This window comes from Onychostruthus taczanowskii, unplaced genomic scaffold, assembly GCF_017590055.1.
Source record: "Onychostruthus taczanowskii isolate IOZ18803 unplaced genomic scaffold, ASM1759005v1 scaffold7, whole genome shotgun sequence".
Taxonomy (NCBI): Eukaryota; Metazoa; Chordata; class Aves; order Passeriformes; family Passeridae; genus Onychostruthus; species Onychostruthus taczanowskii.
In genome coordinates, this window is record NW_024504786.1 from 12,053,568 (window position 1) to 12,071,620 (window position 18,053).

Below are 18,053 nucleotides of genomic sequence, written 5' to 3' on the forward strand. Positions count from 1 at the left end.
GAGAGTCTTCAAGAACTTATGTTATAGTCTGTGTGCTGGCCACATCCCATCTGCTCTCAAAACCAGATTTGGGCATCCACCAGCACCCTTTTCTCTTCCTGAGCTCCTTGCTGGCATGCAAGGCAGGAGCAGAAATTTTTATTCCAACAAGACCTAGGCAAGAATGGGTTCAGGGCACACTGCAGGGTGCTTGCCTCTCCTCTGAGCTATTTGCCCATTCACCCATGAAGAGAGAAAAGGAATATTTGAGTAAGTTATGAGTTTGGGTTTTAAATGCATTAGGACATCAGTAAATATCTTTTGATTCTGATATTTTTGAAATATAGAAAACAAATGATGACACTCATTTCATTTGAGCATGTGATGCATATATTCACGCACAGTATTTTTACTTGGATAAAGGCAATACCCAATATTTTAATTTTGTGTGGGTATGTACATTGCAGATCTAAGAATATGTTTCAGGTCATTTCCTCTTTTGCCTAAGCCAATGCCTGTAGTTAGAAACTACTAAATGAAAAGAAGAATTATCTAACATAATTATCCTTGAGATGTACTTCTATAAAAGCAAGAAGAAATTCTTTATGGTATCTACTTCTATATTTATTTCTAGTTCCTCTTTGTTTCAATATAAATTCTGTATAAATTGCAGCTCAGTCCTTTGACTATTATATAAAGGATCTACATGTGTAATACACATTTCGATTTTTTATCTCATATGGAATTAGATCAGCTTTTAAGCATGCTTGAGGAACAGCGTTTTCGTGCTTTTTTTTATTCTAATTTGGTTTGGGTTTTTTGTGGTCAACTCAGATTTCTTAATCATCTACTCAACAACATAAGAGCTTCCATAACATTCTGTAAGTCACCTACCACAAGAACTTTCTTTCGGTGTCCTTTGCAACAGTACTTTAATATCAAGTATTTAATGGTGTCACAAGGTCAGTGTCTCAAAATTGGAAGTCATGGCCCTTTCTTTTCAAATGGTTAACTTGGGACCATTGTGGAAAACCCAGTAATCTGTGTTCCCTCCGTTGCCAAGTAAGAAATAATGATAGATACTGATTTTTAGGTTTTTTCCCTATATATCTGTCTTGGCTATTAGTTTTTGTCTACACCACAATGTCCAGCTACCAAGTGCTTCAAAAACACCAGTCTTTCTTCCTACATGAAAGATGAATTTGTCAGACTTGAGTTGCACTTTCCCTTCAAATTTGCTCCCAGGGCCAAAACTTGGGCTCATCCATGTCCTGAAACTCCTGGCTTTGTTTTCTGTATTGTCTCCTTCATTTTTAAATCTCCCTGTTGAAACCTCTGGAATACCACTGCAATTAACCTAATGTTGACCTTGCTCTTGCTGCAAGCCTACACCATTTTCTCTTCTTGTGGCTTTCCCAGTATCCTTATTTTCTTAGTCTTCAGGAGAAGCTCTTCATATTTCTAAAACTGTAGCTGCTGGAGACAGATTGCTGCTTTAGTACTCAGACAGTGGGGTCTGCTGCCCTTAGAACTCCTCCCTTAAACCTATTCTTTTCATGTTATTTTCTTCCTGCTTCTCTCGGAAATTATAATACACAGACGTATCATAGAATGATGGAAGGATCATTAAGTCCAACCATAAAGCTCACCCTGCCGAGTCCCCCACTGAACCATGTCCCTGAGCATCACATCTGCACATCTGATGCTGAGCAAATGCCCCAACTGCATTTGCAAGGGGTCCTCCTGTTTCTGCAGTGTCTGCTTGTGTCTGCCAAGATGGTGCATTTGCAAGGTGTCTGCCAAGACAGTGCTTCGTGTAAAACATTCAGCCTGCAGCTGTGCTTCTCTGGTGTAGATGTGGAAATGGTTTCCAGAGCTACAGCTGTCAAGTACCGCTCAGATGTTGCAGAAGAGCATGTTTTCTAAGATTAGGTGTAAAAAGTATTTAAAAGTCAAAACCCTAATTTTAAAACCAAATCAAATATGTCAGGCCTTGCAAAAAGACACTGAAAAATTTGAGACAAACCACAGTTTTTAAATCCTTGGTAAATTTAGTGGATATATCCAGGTACATTCTTTCTACAGGAGGTACCAACGGTCCAAATGAATCCTTGATGAAACAGGACTTTTTAAAGGAATTCCAAGTTAAAAGACCAGGAAGAATGAGGGAATTTTCCCTCTAAAAATTGAATATGAGCATTACATTGTAAGGTTTCCTTGGTAACAAAAAGAAGATAAATCCTTTTGTTCTATGTTAGTGCATTAGGGAGAGATTTCATCTACACTCATCCCAATTTGTGCTAACTGTTCAAACTGTAGTTGTCTCCCCTTTTGTGCCATGATACCTATCATTAAGTATTATTGGATCACTGCAGGAAGAGATGGATGTTGTGAGTATGGACAGAACAGAAACTCAGAGAGTAGCATCACCAAGGGCTTGAAGTAATAGGAAACTAGTGCAGCACCAAGAATCTACAAGAAAGTCATGCAGCAAATTAAGTAAATTGGGTCTGTACTAGTATATCAAATCTGATAGACTACAGATGAATGAAAATGTGGTTGTACAAGTAAAGACAATATAATGGGGACCAGATAGCATATTTCTTAACCACAGGAATTTTGCTATATTTTTTGGTCACGTCTGTTATCATTTTCAAGGTATAAATTTATAAATGACTGTGTAAACATTTCACTTTCAATTGAATGGGATTTGTCAGGGTCAATAGAGTACTGACTAACACAATAGCTGGAGTCACCTATAGGTAATTAGGTGACTCTTAGTACCTTCCCTGCTATTCACTGAAGCACAAGAAGAGGTAGAGATCAGTAATAAGCAGAAGGTAGGAAAATTGTGATTTGCACAGGTTTCTGATCTCTGTTATTTTACATAGCAGCTCTGTGTATGACACCTTTTGACAATAAAGGCAGGCACATGGATTTTCATGTGTCCAACTAAATTGAAATACCTGACCTATAAAAATATACATTTAACTGAAAAATCCGTGCAGCTGATTTCTCAAATGTTTTGGATGCCAGAGGGGAGAATGAAACCTTTTTCAGAAGTGGCACATCATTTGGGCATTACAATTAACACAATTGTAAATCTAAGGTTAGAGTTGTATTTTGGGTGGGGATATTTTTGATTTGGCTTGGTTTAGTTTTATTTTTTAAAATAACTTATTTTATGCCTGCCTAGAATAGAAACCTGTTGGCAAGGAATACTAGATAGCTTGTATGCTTTCTCTAAATCTGCTCTTCACTGATAGTTGGGGAAAGAAAGTTACTATTCCCCTGCTGTCCTGCAGCAATTGTGTTAAGTTTTTTATAGACATCACACTGCTAAACAGGTGTTAAGTTTTACTCCAGTGGTGTCTTCATTTTTAGTAACACATAGGATACATAACTGTTTAAATCAGCTGTTAGGAACTGTGTGCAACAAATGTAAATTAATTGCACCTCAATTTGAGTCTTCGGATTTACTTCTTATTGCTCTTTTCTCTTATTTTGTTAATTTTAATGACTGTCTTCAGCTGACAGCAAGAAGGACCTATTCTTAATAAAAAAGCAAGCAGAAGAGGTTTTGCTTTTCTCCTCAGTATATCAAGCCTAGTGAAAAAGTCAAAATAGCATCTCACATTGTAAAAGTGGCTTTTTTGGAGTTGGACAAAAACTACATGGCTTCACCCCTGCTGGTTAGAACAATAGGTTAATAACCTTGACATGAGTTTGTTCTTCTTCTCTGTTGCAGCCTGTTAATCATCACTGCCATTACTTTGCAGAGCAAAGTGCTCTGCAAGGCAGAGCCCGCAGATGCCACCGCCCTCAGCCCTCCGAACGAGACACATCAGGTGGTGGCAGCTCTCATGTGTCTTCGTGCAGCTCAGGAGAATGGCCGAGCAGATTAAGTTCCCCCAGGTCATTAAAGACAAAATGACCTGCTTTCTAAAAGCTAGATATATTCCTTGAAGTGATGTGTTCGGTTGTTTCTTAGTTTTCAGCCACCTTCTTTCCCAGACTTCCTGCACTGTCTGAAGTTTCTTGGTGCATTCTTAAATATTTTCAAAAATTATTTTCTTATTGACTTATTTTCAAAAATTTGCTTGAAGAGAAAAGCTCTTAGAAGTTATCTGCAATGTTTTTAATTTCTTTTTCTGAGAGGTGGTTTAAAGTCTTTCTCTTACAATGTGAGATTACTTATATATTTCTATGTAGTACTACCATGCTATGTAGGTAATTTTTTAATCATGGATGATAGGCTTTGAAATTGATTTTAATGGATAGCATGAAAATTGTATTAACTAAAGTTGTGTAATGACAGCAGCATTATTTTAGCACAGGGTGCAGCACCAAATATGTTCTGAAAATTGTTACCTCACGACTGAACTTCAAAGAGTTTAATCTGACACTGATTTTTTTGCTTCTGAGACAAAACTGTCCTAAACATTACAGGGTTTGAGTATTAATTGCAATAATGCTAATACCCATTTTGATGTTTAAATATGTATTAATTAGCAGAGTGTATTCAGAGATGGATTGTAATAATTGGTTGTCCCCTGCATCATTCTCCATCCCCATGAGCTCCCTGTTCCCGAGGACCTGATTCAGCAGGCCTTGCCTGACACTTGTGCAAGTGATTGCAAATGCTTTTGACAAATGTTAATTGGAAAGCACTAGAAGGCTGGATGCATTGTAATCAAAAGCAAATTAGAGCAGTTTCACAAGATGTCAGGCAAGCACTTGCAGAACAGATCTGAGGGTTTCAATAGTCGCTGGCTACACCACAAGTTCAGCACGATTACACAGGCTGTGTTCAAGCAGCCAAGAATGAGACTGAAGAGAAGACAGGCTCTGCAGAAGTTTGTGAGCAGGAGAGGGATGATAGGAATATCTTTGCCTTTAGTCTTGAAAAAACAGATCATGATGATCAAAACTTTGCCCTAAATTAATGTAAAAAAAATTAATATTCTAAACCTCTAATGTAAGTGAAACGTAACTGAAAAAGGGTTTTGAGAAAATTGTAATTTGTCAAACAGCTGAAGCTTAATATTTTGTAAAACACCGATTTACAAAACAGCTGCTGAAAAAAGTGAGACTGCTCTTTATTTTGGTTTTATTTTATTTATGATTTAATTTAGAGAAGCTGATTGTCCAGTAAGTCAAGAATGCAACGGCCTAGCAGAGCAAGAAAAAAAGAGAAAGAAAAAAGCCAAAAATATTTTTCGTGAGCTTATTTTTTCTCAGCACAAGCCTCTGTACTGTTCTGTGCCTGTAAAGCATTTTGAACACTAATGAATATTTGGAAATAATGATAATGGTTGCAGTTGCTTTACTCACTTGCGTTGTTTCTCAATATACCTGTGAAGGTGTTGCACAGCCATTCCAGACTCCACTAGCATTAATTTATATTATCTCTCCAAAGCCTGAAAACCCTGGCATGGCTCGGGCTGTACCTCAGCAGCTCCAGCCATGAGTTCCTGCTGTGGGTCAGAGGCAGGAGCAGCTGCACATCCTGAGCAGGAGGGATTTGGCCTAAGCCTGTCCTGGTGTTTCACAGAAGATGAAAACTCAGTCCTTGCCACTGGCTTGTATGAGTTATGTCTTCATACCTGCTTTATCAAGAAAGGATGTTAAAGACCTGAATGTTCAAAGAGCAGAACGCCATGTACCTGCTGGGTGCTGCCTCTGCTTGGAGCTAATCGGGCATGCAGCTCTCTCAAGCAGCACGACTGCTGGGTAGGAAGATGTTATCATAATTATTGCCCTGGAAGGTGTGTGCTGGGTGACTGGAAATTTGGGGGTCTGTTTTTCAAAAATGGTCTCGTTAGTTACAGCCCGCTGCCTTTGTTTTTGAAGCTGGACTACATTGTTCATGGCACACTGATTCAAATGATTCTGTCTATTGAGTTGTTCCTGCTGCAAATGTGATTAAGTAATCTTTAATTGCTTTGAGCGTGTTTGTTATATACTGATAATTCCCTAGTATGCCTTTCAGCTTTTAGAAATGTAACTATCAATTTTTATTACAGAGGAGATTATTTGGAGAATGTGCTGAAACGTCATAACAGGATGAGATGGGAGTAAAAAAAGGAAAAAAAAAAAACCAAAAAAATTACAAAGTTATATCTTAAGCATCCAGAATAGCAATAAGAGTAATATTAAGATAAAGGAAAGGAGACGCCAGAGAATCCTCGAAAGCTACATAAATAGTTTTTAAATAACATTTTTTGTATATAATTCTGAAGTAATTTATTTTATTATTACTCTGTTTTTTCCCTGTGCAGTGCCTACCACAGCAGTGACAATAACTTCTTCAGCAGAGCTTTACAAAACCACAGTGTCAACCACTAGCACTATGTCACAGAGAGGTCCCATAAGCACAACATCAGCTGGAGGAACAAAGGAAGGAAGCAGAGGACCCAAACCACCGCCACCCATTTCCACAACCAAAATCCCTCCCGTGACAAGTTTTTTCCCTTTGCCAGAGAGATTCTGTGAACCGACTGAGGCCAGGGGGATTAGCTGGCCTCAAACACAAAGAGGAATGATGGTTGAACGCCCTTGCCCCAAAGGAACACGAGGTATTGCCTTTATATCTTGATGTCAAGCAGACATTTCAAAAGCAATATGCAGCTCTCTCATGATGAATATTTTTTAATCTCAGGCTGTCTGTCCCATGATTTTTTTGTTACCCAGGGAGTGCAGTATGTACAGGCAATGGTCAAGTTAAAATCTGCAATCGTCATTTGAGCATAGCCACAGAATTACCTTGCGCTTGCACTTGTGTGAATCCAGGTCAAATTTTAGGGCATTGCTTGAGAACTGTTGTGAAATGTGCTTACAGCTGCCTTTCTCATTATGAACTCCCCTCTGGATGAGCTCCAGGAAAAATCAAGGGCTTTTTGTTTGTTTGCAGAAAACGTCTGGTACTTTTCACTGACTTTTTTTTTATTGCTCTTTGTGATCTACATTATTTCCTTACATTTTTGTCAATTATTGTCAAGTACTACCATTAGCAGCATTCAGAATTGAATGTTGTTTAGGAGCACAGTGTAGCCAATTTCCTGAATGCATGCAGAAAAATGGTTTCCATTTCACTGTAGTTTTCTACATCTGTTGTAGGAACTGCCTCGTATCTCTGCGTCGTCTTAACAGGAATGTGGAACCCCAAAGGCCCTGATCTTAGCAACTGTACCTCACACTGGGTAAATCAGCTGGCTCAGAAGGTTGGTTAAAACCTTTTAATCTGGCATACACTGGTGATTAAGGATTTTAACTCTGAGCATTAATATTTCAGTTTGTTGAAGTTGTCTTTATTACTCTGTGTTCATTAAAGAAGGAGTTATTTGTACTCCATGTGCGAAGTACTGGCCAACAGTTATGTTCTTATGTGTGTTTTAGTATGGCCTCTCTAAATTCTTATGTTGAATTTGTGATTACAAGTTCTCATCACTATTTGAAACAAAGTAGCTTTGCTTTGTTTTCAAAAACCAAAAGAATATTTGCTTAAAAAATCAAATAATGTACAACACACAGCAAAACCTCTGATATACAGCAAGGGGTTTTTTGTTCAGTAGAAATTACACTGTAATAAATAGATTTTTGTCTGAGTGCATTGATAACAGTATGATTAGACCGCAGAACCACTTTCTGTGTTTTCCTTTCCTACTGAGATTTACAAAGTTTATGAAAACTGGATAATTTGTTGTCAGTACAAGGCTACTTGACTTTCAAATGCCTCAAGCACTGGTATGAACAAACAGATTTCTTACTGTCTGATAATGCAGTAAAATAAAAGTGAGGATGAACAGAAGATCGAGCCCAAAAGTCTCACTCAGATTTCTGGTTTTGATGGCTGTTAAGAACTGCTTTTGTGTGTCACGGATCTAAGAAACTTTAATCTTATGAGATAAAGAGAACGTTATTGGTCTCAATTAGTTACAGATTTCAATGTATGTGCAAATGGTTATTTCACCACAACAAAGGTACACAGGGAATTGGAATTAGGAGCCGCAAGCAGAACAAGGGACCCTGCTGAGATAATAGAAACTGTCATTTCAGATCAGAAGTGGAGAAAATGCTGCTAGTCTGGCCAATGAACTGGCTAAACACACCAAAGGACCAGTATTTGCTGGCGATGTTAGTTCATCAGTGAGGCTGATGGAACAGCTCGTGGACATTTTGGATGCTCAGCTTCAGGAACTACGGCCCAGTGAAAAAGACTCCGCTGGAAGGAGTTATAACAAGGTACACGCCTCCCATCACCTCCTCCTGCTGGGATAACAATTGCTCTTGGGTTTGGTATTTTTTTCCTTTCAGAAATATTAATCAATACTTTGTTCCTGCGTGTGTACAGTTCTGGAATAAGCGTATGAGAGAAAACAGCAGTAAATACACAGCAGAAAGTTGTAATTACCTTCTTTAGGGAATAAGATATAATTCACAATAGCTGACTGGTCCTAAAATACATAGCTGTGTCCCATATTAAAATCTGGAATACATTATAACTAGTGTGAGGGAAATGAGTATTAGCTCTCAGAAATTCTGTAACAAATCAGAATGTTTATCCAGTGATCCTTTTAACCCTGAACATGTAATAAAATCAGTGGAATTGTGCATAGGTGAAGGGTTTTATTTTAATCCAACTTCCTGCAGAATAATAGCACTTTCTTAGACTTCTAAAGACACCAACATGACTTATAATTGATCTTTATAAAAAGGCCTTACTGCACATAACTAAAACATGAATTAATGTTTTCTCTGGAAACATGTTCCAAGAAACATTTCAGAAAAAATATGTCTTTGTGGTTTAAATACAAATTACAGTGTTATTACCTTTCCTCTTTTTCTCAGAGGAAATGCTATATTTCTCAGCCTCTTCCTTGCATGAGCCAAGTCAGCAAGCCACAAATGAAATATTTTTTTGTCCTCCTTTGGAGAGAGAGATCCGTGCACTTCTCTGTTATTTTGGCAATAGTTTTATTTACAGTCCCTAGATGCCCTTGAAATAGTTTTCCCACAGACAGATCAAGTGCCCACACACAGATTTTTTCCTTTGACCTTTTCATACAAACCCCACCATTTGGGCAAAAGATACCTAGACCCCTGAGTAAAGGTTGCTGTGCTGCTTTTGGCTCGGGTAGAGTTAATTTTCTTCACAGTGGCTAGCATGGAGCTACGTTTTGGATTTGTGCTGCAATAAATCTTTCATATCTTTGGTGAAAAGATGTTTTTGTTAATGCTGAGCAGCACTTTCACAGCATTTTCTTCCTTTCTTGCTGCTGCACTGTCAAGGAATTTGGGAGGGACACAGCTGGGACCTCTGAGCCCAGCTGACCAAGGGTGTATTCCATACATGTGATGTGACATCATATTCAGCATATAAAGGTGGTGGGAATTAGGAAGAACTGGGGGACTTTGAAGTTATGGTGTTTGTCTTCCCGAGTAACTATTCCATGTGATGGAACTTGGCTTTTCTGGGAATGGCTGAACACCTGCCTACCCATGGGAAGCAGGGAATTAATTCCCTCATTTATTTTATTTTGTTTTACCTATTGAATTGTGTCTATCTCAACTCATGGATTTTGTCAGTTTTACCCTTGTGATTCTTTCCCCAATCCTGCCGGTGAGCAAACGAGCAAGCGGCTGTGTGGTCTTTGGTTGCCAGCTGGGCTTAAACCACAGCTGGGGAAATTCCTGTGTGATGTTCTTTTGTAGTCATCATGGAGAGAAACTAGATTTATGTCCAGGCTGTCATTCAAAATCAGGATTTGAAACACCAGAGTATTTTTTTTTCTCTTTCTGAAGTTTTCCAGAATCTTTCTAACTTCTGATTTTCTTTTTCCTTATTAAAAAGCTCCAAAAACGAGAGAAGACGTGCAGGGCTTACCTTAAGGTATATCTCCTGTGCTGTCACCCTGCTTTCTCCCTGCTTCAGCAACCTGCCACGCTTTATCATCTTGCTGCATGATCCTATGTATTTCAGTCTTTGATAAATGTGTATTGTGCCCCATATCAACTTTACAAATGTTGGCTTTGCACAGGTATAACACTCCGAAAAAAAAAAGATCAAAGTTCATACCTCTTGTACTTTAACTCGTTTGAAACTAAAAGAGCAGAAGGGATAATTATCTGAATTGGAAGTAACATCTCTCTTGTAAAAAAATTTTGGGCAGGGGTAAAAAGCTTGCAACTCAAAGAAATTAGTTCACTTTGGTAGAATTTTATATCAAAGACTGTTTAGAGTTAATTTGCTTGCAAGAAAAAGATACATTATGTAGCTTGCTTTGTGTGTATTCTTATGCCTAGTAAAATCACTCCTTCTTACAGTTTTAAGAATTGTTGCAATTCAGTGACTTGAGGATACAATGCAAAGACAAACATTTCTCTAACTTCACTAGTAAAATGTCTGCCACGTGTCCCATTAACCAGGCTATTTGGAAGGCGTGTAACACATTGCTACCTGATTTCCAGATCCTTTCATCAGCTATAGAATGGTTGCCTGTAGTGGCCAGCTCCTTTGCTGCAGTACAATGCCAGTAATGTCACCTCACCCTTATGAAGGGGAGAAAAAAGTCCTAGAACAGACATGTCTGGCTCTGAAAGGTTTTGTTGCAGATTTTTTCAAAACCTCTTTAAAAATACTGATTGTTACTTGTATCCTCTGAGATGAAATGTAAGAATTATTTTTGGAAAGAATTTTGAAATACTTTCCAACATAATAAAATTCAGACTCTTACTGAAAAGAGATTTCTCTGTACAGGGCACCTCTGTCCTTTATCCTAAAGCCCTGAAAGTGGATGGGAGATGTCCATTTATACTGAAATTTGACAAAAAAGACAGAGATCTGGCGAGAAATTCACTTCTCAAGCAATAATAGTTATAATAGTTTATATTAGAAAATATATTTTAATAGTAAAGGGTAATCCAGCAGATATGGTTTGGGTAGAGTGGGTTTTTCTGCTTCCTTTTCATTAGCAAACAGGATCATGAGAAGAGCAGCAACAGGGCTTCTCTGACAACTGTGTCACAGGGGCTGTGGGGTTTTTCCCATCCATTTGCCTCTCTCTGAGAGGAGAAGCACATCAGAAATACTACTGGGCAGGTGATGTTTTTCCACAAGGAAAATGCAGAGTGAGGTTATGCCATAATAAGCAAAAAGCGTATCGTATCAGTGAATGTATACCGTCAGTGCTGTATGGCAATACATGAGAAACCAGAGCAGAACCTTAATTTCCAACTGGTGTCATTTTCTGTAGGTCTCAAATGGGCTTCTCTGCTTAGATAAGACTAATAAACCTCTTGAAATTACAAATCAAAAGCTGACTTACACTATGCAAATGAAGCGAGTTCCCACTTTGTGACAGGGAATTCATTTGTACCTCAGATTAGAGGCTCCAATCTGTATTTCTTAGTGACTAATGAATCTGGCCTCTGCAGACCAATTTCTGTTCCACTCTAGTTAATGGCTGCAGCAGTATCAGTGCGAGCATTTTGACTATTCTCCCATTAGAGAAAGAAAAAAGGCTTTAAAGCCACTTCGAAGTATCTTCCACCTGCCAGGAAGGTCATGGTGGCTCACAATGCAGACAGAAAGAGGATATTGAAATGGATTAGGCTAATTAATCTTGCTCTGACAATAGCCTTGACCAAGTTTTCCCATTCATTTGTTTGCACAATATAGTACTCCAGACTGACATCTTTCTGTTTGTATAATGTGTTCTGTTTCCATTTCCAATGCTTTTAAATTGATCAAACAAATTATATATATGCTTAATGACACATTAGGAATAGGTAAATGGGACAGAGTAAACAGGGTGTTACAGCAGTGCCTGCTGTACTCAGTGCACAGCACACTCGGTGCACAGAGCGTTATGCATTAATGTAAAAGCCTGCCTTCAATTGATTACCTGATTACTCTGATTGGATTATTTTGTAAAATAATGTAATCATGTCACTGAATTATTCTTCTTCCTTATTTATTACTACCTTATATGCAGCTCAGTGAACCTTAAAGCATGATGATAGAGTTGTTACAAGTAAAACTTTTTGAAATAGCAGCTTTTATTCAGCTTTACAGTTTTGCCGTCGCTGCTAACAGGAACGGTCAGTGGACATCTTGTTTGCTCTATTGATTTCCTTTTCTAACTGACCTTTGTGCAGGAATGGGAGTTGGTAATCCTTCTAAGTATCTATGAACAGGTACAGGAAAAGGAGGGGGAGTGAGAGTGGCCAAAACTAATTTATATCCACTGAGTCAGCTTCATTTCATGCCTCCTGTAATAAAGAAGGTCTATTTGTCATAGACAAGTAGTTTATAGTACTAAGGCTGCACTAGTGGGGCTCAGTTTCCAGAGGACTATTACTGTCATTTTAGCCTAAACTGCAGAGTGCTAATTTTGGCGTTAGCATTTTTAAATAGAAGTTATACATTTTGACATTAAGATGAAAGCTTCAGGCAAGACTTCTGGCATTTATTTTTACATTTTTCAGCACATTAATAATACCATACTTATATCTGATACAAAACAAGTCAAATTTGCATGTTTACTGCTTAGAGACCACACAATGCTAGTGGCTAGCTGCGCTTCTATTCATGCTAATCCAACAAACGGATGGAAAATATTTTAATGTTGAAAATAGTGTTCTTGTGCCATTAAATCACAGTAAATCATTCTGACAGTTAAGTATTATAATTGTCGCCGTATAACATTGGGAATTTTCCCCAGCTGCCTAGGGCTTCAGACCTAATGATAGTTTTCTAATGAATGCAGGCAGTTGTGGATACAGTGGACAACTTGCTCAGGCCTGAAGCTCTGGAGTCCTGGAAGGACATGAACTCTTCAGAACAAGCCCACGCAGCCACAATGTTACTTGATACATTAGAAGAAGGGGCTTTTGTCTTGGCTGATAACCTTGTAGAACCAAGCAGAGTCTCAATGCCCACAGAAAATATTGGTAAGTAAACTTCTTTTCGAGCATAAGTTAAAGTGCTGTGTATTGCTTTACACAAAAGGAGGAAAAAGTACTCCAGATAGCGACATACTTTCTGAAGGCTGAGCTGTGCAATGTTTGATGGAAAGGTGAGTGCTCCAAAGCAGGGAAAACACACTTTTCTTGTTTGAAATTAGCCTTCTTCTTATTTGTCATTAGTACATTATAAAATGGAAAGTAGTTGATGTTACAAAGTTGATTTATCTCTGAAAAATCATTAACAGAATGCGTGGATTTGAAGAGCGCTTAAAAGGCAGAGTATGGATTTTTTGAGGTAACTGCTTTCTGTAGAGCTGCAGAAAATATGTTTCTGTTAAATATAAACTGTTCCTAATAAATTTAAATTACTTTTTTTGCAATGTACTGTGCCAGTTAAATATTTTAGGCACTCAGCATAGGCCAAATGTTTATATTAAACATGACTGCCTTCAGGTAAAAATGTGTTCAGTGAACTACATCTCCCATAATGCAGAATAGCTGTGCTCCAGAGACTGCAAAATAGCTGGAGATAGTTGGAGCGTAATTTAGAATTTAAGTGGTGACAGAGAAATGAAGGGGTTTGGTATTAGAAATGTGCAAATATTGTTGCGCAGGATGTGCTAAAGCAAAAATCATTGCTATGCATAAAATTAAAATTCCTTATTACAGAGATTAATGTAGTCTTAGGAAGGTACAAGGAACCTGAAAGTCTGCTAATATGCAGAGTACCAAGATAGAGACTTGGAATAGACTGCAGAAATGAGACTTTTCACGTTTCAGTGTCTGCATATTGGTAGCTGTAGATGATTCTGCCTAGTTTTTAATTGAGTAGGAAGATGGGTAAAGGATGGGGAAAAGTCTCACAGCTTGTTATCAAAGGAACTGCACCAGCTGTTTTGAAGGAATGTGGGTAGAATCACAGATCTGCCTTTGGATGTACACAAGCAGTTCCATGGAGATGAGTAGACACTGAATATTACTTCTTGTGATAAGCTGTCTTCATGACATAGTAACACTTCCCTGATGCCATGCAAGACTGAGTTGCTAGTACACATATGTATGTACGACTTGAAGAAAGAGAAGTGATTTCCTAATTTCATACTTTTTGTCAGTCTGTAGTTCAGAGCTGTAGCTAGACTGGTTTAATATAACACAGATTTTGTCAACCAATTGTCCATGTTCACCTATACAATTTTATCTATCCAAGAAAATCCAGCATTCAATGGCAATCCCATAAAAATTTCCAGATATGCAATATGTTATAAAAGTAATACTGAGTGGCATCTTATTTTTCAACTTAAATGCTTATTAGCAGAACTAATAAAATTGTTTCCTATAAATATACAGAATTAGATGTAGAAAAAAAATTGGAAATAATTTTTAGCTATGTATACTGATTTAGCTAAATACGTGGCATGAGTATACTTAGGTATTTTTTGCTGACTGTTTAAAAAATTCTAAATCAATACTTAAAGTTCTAAATTTGTCAGCAGAGGATACTGCATAGACATTAAGATCTTCAAAACTAACATTTTTTTGCAACATGTATGTAGTATCTTTAAGTGGATGTTTTGTGGGCACAAATTTGAACAAGGTTTGATGTCGTGTTATCACTACTAAAATGTTGTCATTTTAGCAGTGTGCATTAGATTTAGCTAAAGAAGCTATGTCTTGGTGATTGAAGCATGCAGTGCAAATCTGCCTTATAGACAGCCATATGAGAAAACTAAATAAAGACTGAGGGAAAAGATTGTCATCAGGCACATCGTAATCTGGCCAAGAGACTTTGTCTGCATTCTCCTTTTTTAAAAATTTTTTTTCCTCTGTTCTGCTTAGTTTTGGATGTTGCAGTGCTTTCTACTGAGGGCCAAGTGCAAGACTTGCGATTTCCTCAGGCTGGTAAAGGAGGCAACTGGATTCAGCTCTCTGCACGAACCATGAAACAGAACAGCAGGAACGGTGAGCCTTGGGCATGGAACAGTGGAACTCCATTAACTTCTATAAAACCTACCTTACCTAGTTAAAATATCAAAACAAAACACCACAAGGCTGCTCTCTGTGGCTTTTTTTTTTTTGATGATCATGGGTACCTCGTTATTTTTCTTCAAGTCTGTGGCCTTAAAATACCTCTCAGTTTACTAATGCTTAATTGTCATTAGAGTGCAGGTTGCTGTAGTCCTCAGTGGAGTGATGATGGGCTTTTTTTCCCCCTTTTGTAGGACTAGCCAAACTGGTTTTCATTATTTACAAAAGTTTGGGTCGTTTCCTCAGTACTGAAAATGCAACCATAAAGTTAGGCAGTGACTTGGCGGGGCAGAACAGCACGATCGCCGTCAACTCCCACGTCATCGCGGCCTCCATCAACAAGGAGTCGAGCCGGGTGTACCTGACTGATCCTGTGCACTTCACACTGGAACACATTGATGTGAGTTATGCTAATGAGTCAATGGGAAGGTCACAAAATCAGCAAGAGAGAAACGCAATGCAGGAAAACAACCTTTTTCTCCATTTGAATTTTAAATGTTGGACTAGGTCAGAGATGCGAGTTAAGTCTATGAACATAAAATTAAATGAGCCTGGTTCAGTGATTATTAGAACTTAAGTGTATTCTTAATGAAAGCTAATTCAGTAATCAACATGAAAATGTAAATGACTCATTTGTTTCTAACTGAAAATTAACTCTTACCTTAGTAGAGGGGTAGAAAATAAGATTCTTGATGGTTTGATGTAATAAATTTTAAGACTCTTTAACTTTTTACATTAATTATGGACCAAGTTATGAAAGCTTATACAATTTTTTCAAATTGCATTTATTCAGCAAAGAATAAAATATGGTATCTTGATCTGTTATACTTTGAATTTACGTATATTTTCTTCGTGGTATTTTGTTTAATGTGTTTCTTTGCTCTTAAGTTTGTCTCTTTCTCTTTTCGTGTCTGTCTCTTTCTCTTTTCGTGTCTGACATGGGGAAAATAAACAATCACTACTGTAATAGAGAAAATATGGTTAGATTTTTTTTTCATCAAAATAGATAGGCATTGAGGAGTGAAATTTTTTGTGATACCTATTCATATGACTTTGGCCTGACCAAAGGTGAGAACCAAAGGAGAATGATCCTGTTTTCAAATTGTCAATTACAGAAAAAAAATATCTTCAGAATAAATTCACAGACCTAACTTTCCAGAAAGCAAAAATAGCTATAATGTACCATCCGTGCATAAAAATGGTAATTGTTTAAGAAGGGGTCTACAGGAATTGAGACTACATTTCAGAGTGCTTTGGACTATAAAGACCCTTTTAAACTAGATGTCTTCCTTGTGCAACGTAGTGCACAGCTTTGCTGATGAAAAACTTTATTGTCCAAAACGTGCAAAGTTTAATCTAAATTACCTTTTACACATATTAAACAATTGTTATTGCCATCTTAGTGTGTAAAATCCTCATTTTATGTTTTCCTTTTATCTCCCAGCCTGACAATTATTTCAATGCAAATTGTTCCTTCTGGAACTACTCAGAGAGGACTATGATGGGATACTGGTCAACTCAAGGCTGCAAACTGGTTGACACAAATAAAACTCATACAACATGTGCTTGCAGTCACCTCACCAACTTTGCAATTCTTATGGCTCGTCGGGAAATTGTGGTAGGTAATGATATTTCCAGCCATCAACAGGGAATAAACTTAAAAGACTTAGCTTTAAATTTTTAGCAAGATCAAAATTGTTGAAGTTTCTTTAGTATTTATGGCTCCTACCCACTCTTTCCAAAGCAATTTGCTTTCTGTAGCACTTTTCTTCCACATCCATAAAGTTGCAAGCAAAATAACAGGGAAGAGAAAACAAGGAAGAAAAGAGTTTTCTACAAGCCATATTTTAAAGTTACTGACCAACCTTACAACCATTTTATACACTCTCCCTCAGTACAGATGGAGAGTGCCTGTTGAGACAGCTGTGCAGGCTGTTCCCTGGAAGCCCAAGTGCCAGCTCTCCTTGGCAAGGAAGGTCAAGGAACTTCCATACTGCTTGTTTAAACACCTCTTCATAGTCAGAAATTTTGTTGTCTATTTAAAGCACTTCCTGCATGTCAGGGACCCAAGAGCATGCAATATTTGCAGGGATAGGGGACTTCTCATTAAGCCATTGTATTTGAAAAGGTCACTGTGAAGGACTGAAGTAAGGAATCTCCTTTAGCTAAACATGAGATTGAAGCCAGAATTACATGGGCAGCATATTCTGCATTTTGTCCTGATCATTGTGAAAAGCATTGCTTTCTTCTCTGCTGTGGAGCTGCAGGTCTGTAGGAAGTCCTAAGGAAAGCTTTCCTCTCTCCTTTCATCAGAGCCTAGTAGTACCTTAAAAATGTTACGTTTCTCTGCTCATATTTCCAATCAGTCTGCAGTGAGCCATAGAAAAAGTGGAAATGCTATCTGATCTGGATAAAATAGTCACATTTTTATCTCAGACCTGCTCCTCTTCTGCTTACCCCGATCTTGCTCTTCTGGGAAGCTGACCTGAGACTGAGAAATTACTGAGAACATTTTGCCCATCTCATGTAATGAACAAGTAACTTTTCTAGATACCTGTGAAAATAGGTTTTTGTTTATACTCATAAGGAGTCATATTAATTTTCTCCATTCTTGGTTATTTCTAGTACAAAGATGGAGTGCACGAATTGCTCCTCACTGTCATCACCTGGGTGGGAATTGTCATCTCTCTTGTTTGCCTGGCCATCTGCATCTTCACATTCTGTTTTTTCCGTGGCCTGCAAAGTGATCGTAACACTATTCACAAGAACCTTTGTATCAACCTATTCATTGCTGAGTTCATTTTCCTAATAGGCATCGATAAGACAGAGTACAAGGTAAGTTTTCTCTCTGTGTACTGATCTCGTTCTCTGAAATGACTGTTTGAAATGGATTTGAATTAAAACTGACAACACTGACAAGTTTTTAGCACTCCAGCACAGCAAGGCTAAAATAAAAGCTCAGCATGAAAATAAGATAGATATATTCATACATAGTATTTACATCCATCCAAAATACGCTTTTTATTTTCAGTTGAGAAACACTGACTATTAACAAAGCAGGTGGCTAGACTTTTGAAAGA

At 37.8% G+C, this 18,053-nt stretch overlaps 1 protein-coding gene across 6 annotated transcripts in view; it reads left to right on the forward strand.

Moving 5' to 3' along the window:
• ADGRL2 (adhesion G protein-coupled receptor L2) overlaps nucleotides 1-18,053 on the forward strand; it is a 321,354-nt gene that overhangs the window by 278,443 nt on the left and 24,858 nt on the right. For all 6 annotated transcript variants that reach the window (XM_041421361.1, XM_041421359.1, XM_041421363.1 and 3 more), the window contains 9 exons: nucleotides 6,261-6,557; nucleotides 7,099-7,202; nucleotides 8,038-8,223; nucleotides 9,833-9,871; nucleotides 12,750-12,933; nucleotides 14,785-14,907; nucleotides 15,168-15,373; nucleotides 16,418-16,591; nucleotides 17,599-17,808. In XM_041421361.1, coding sequence (XP_041277295.1) covers nucleotides 6,261-6,557; nucleotides 7,099-7,202; nucleotides 8,038-8,223; nucleotides 9,833-9,871; nucleotides 12,750-12,933; nucleotides 14,785-14,907; nucleotides 15,168-15,373; nucleotides 16,418-16,591; nucleotides 17,599-17,808 — 1,523 coding nt within the window. The remainder of the gene's footprint in view (nucleotides 1-6,260; nucleotides 6,558-7,098; nucleotides 7,203-8,037; nucleotides 8,224-9,832; nucleotides 9,872-12,749; nucleotides 12,934-14,784; nucleotides 14,908-15,167; nucleotides 15,374-16,417; nucleotides 16,592-17,598; nucleotides 17,809-18,053) is intronic.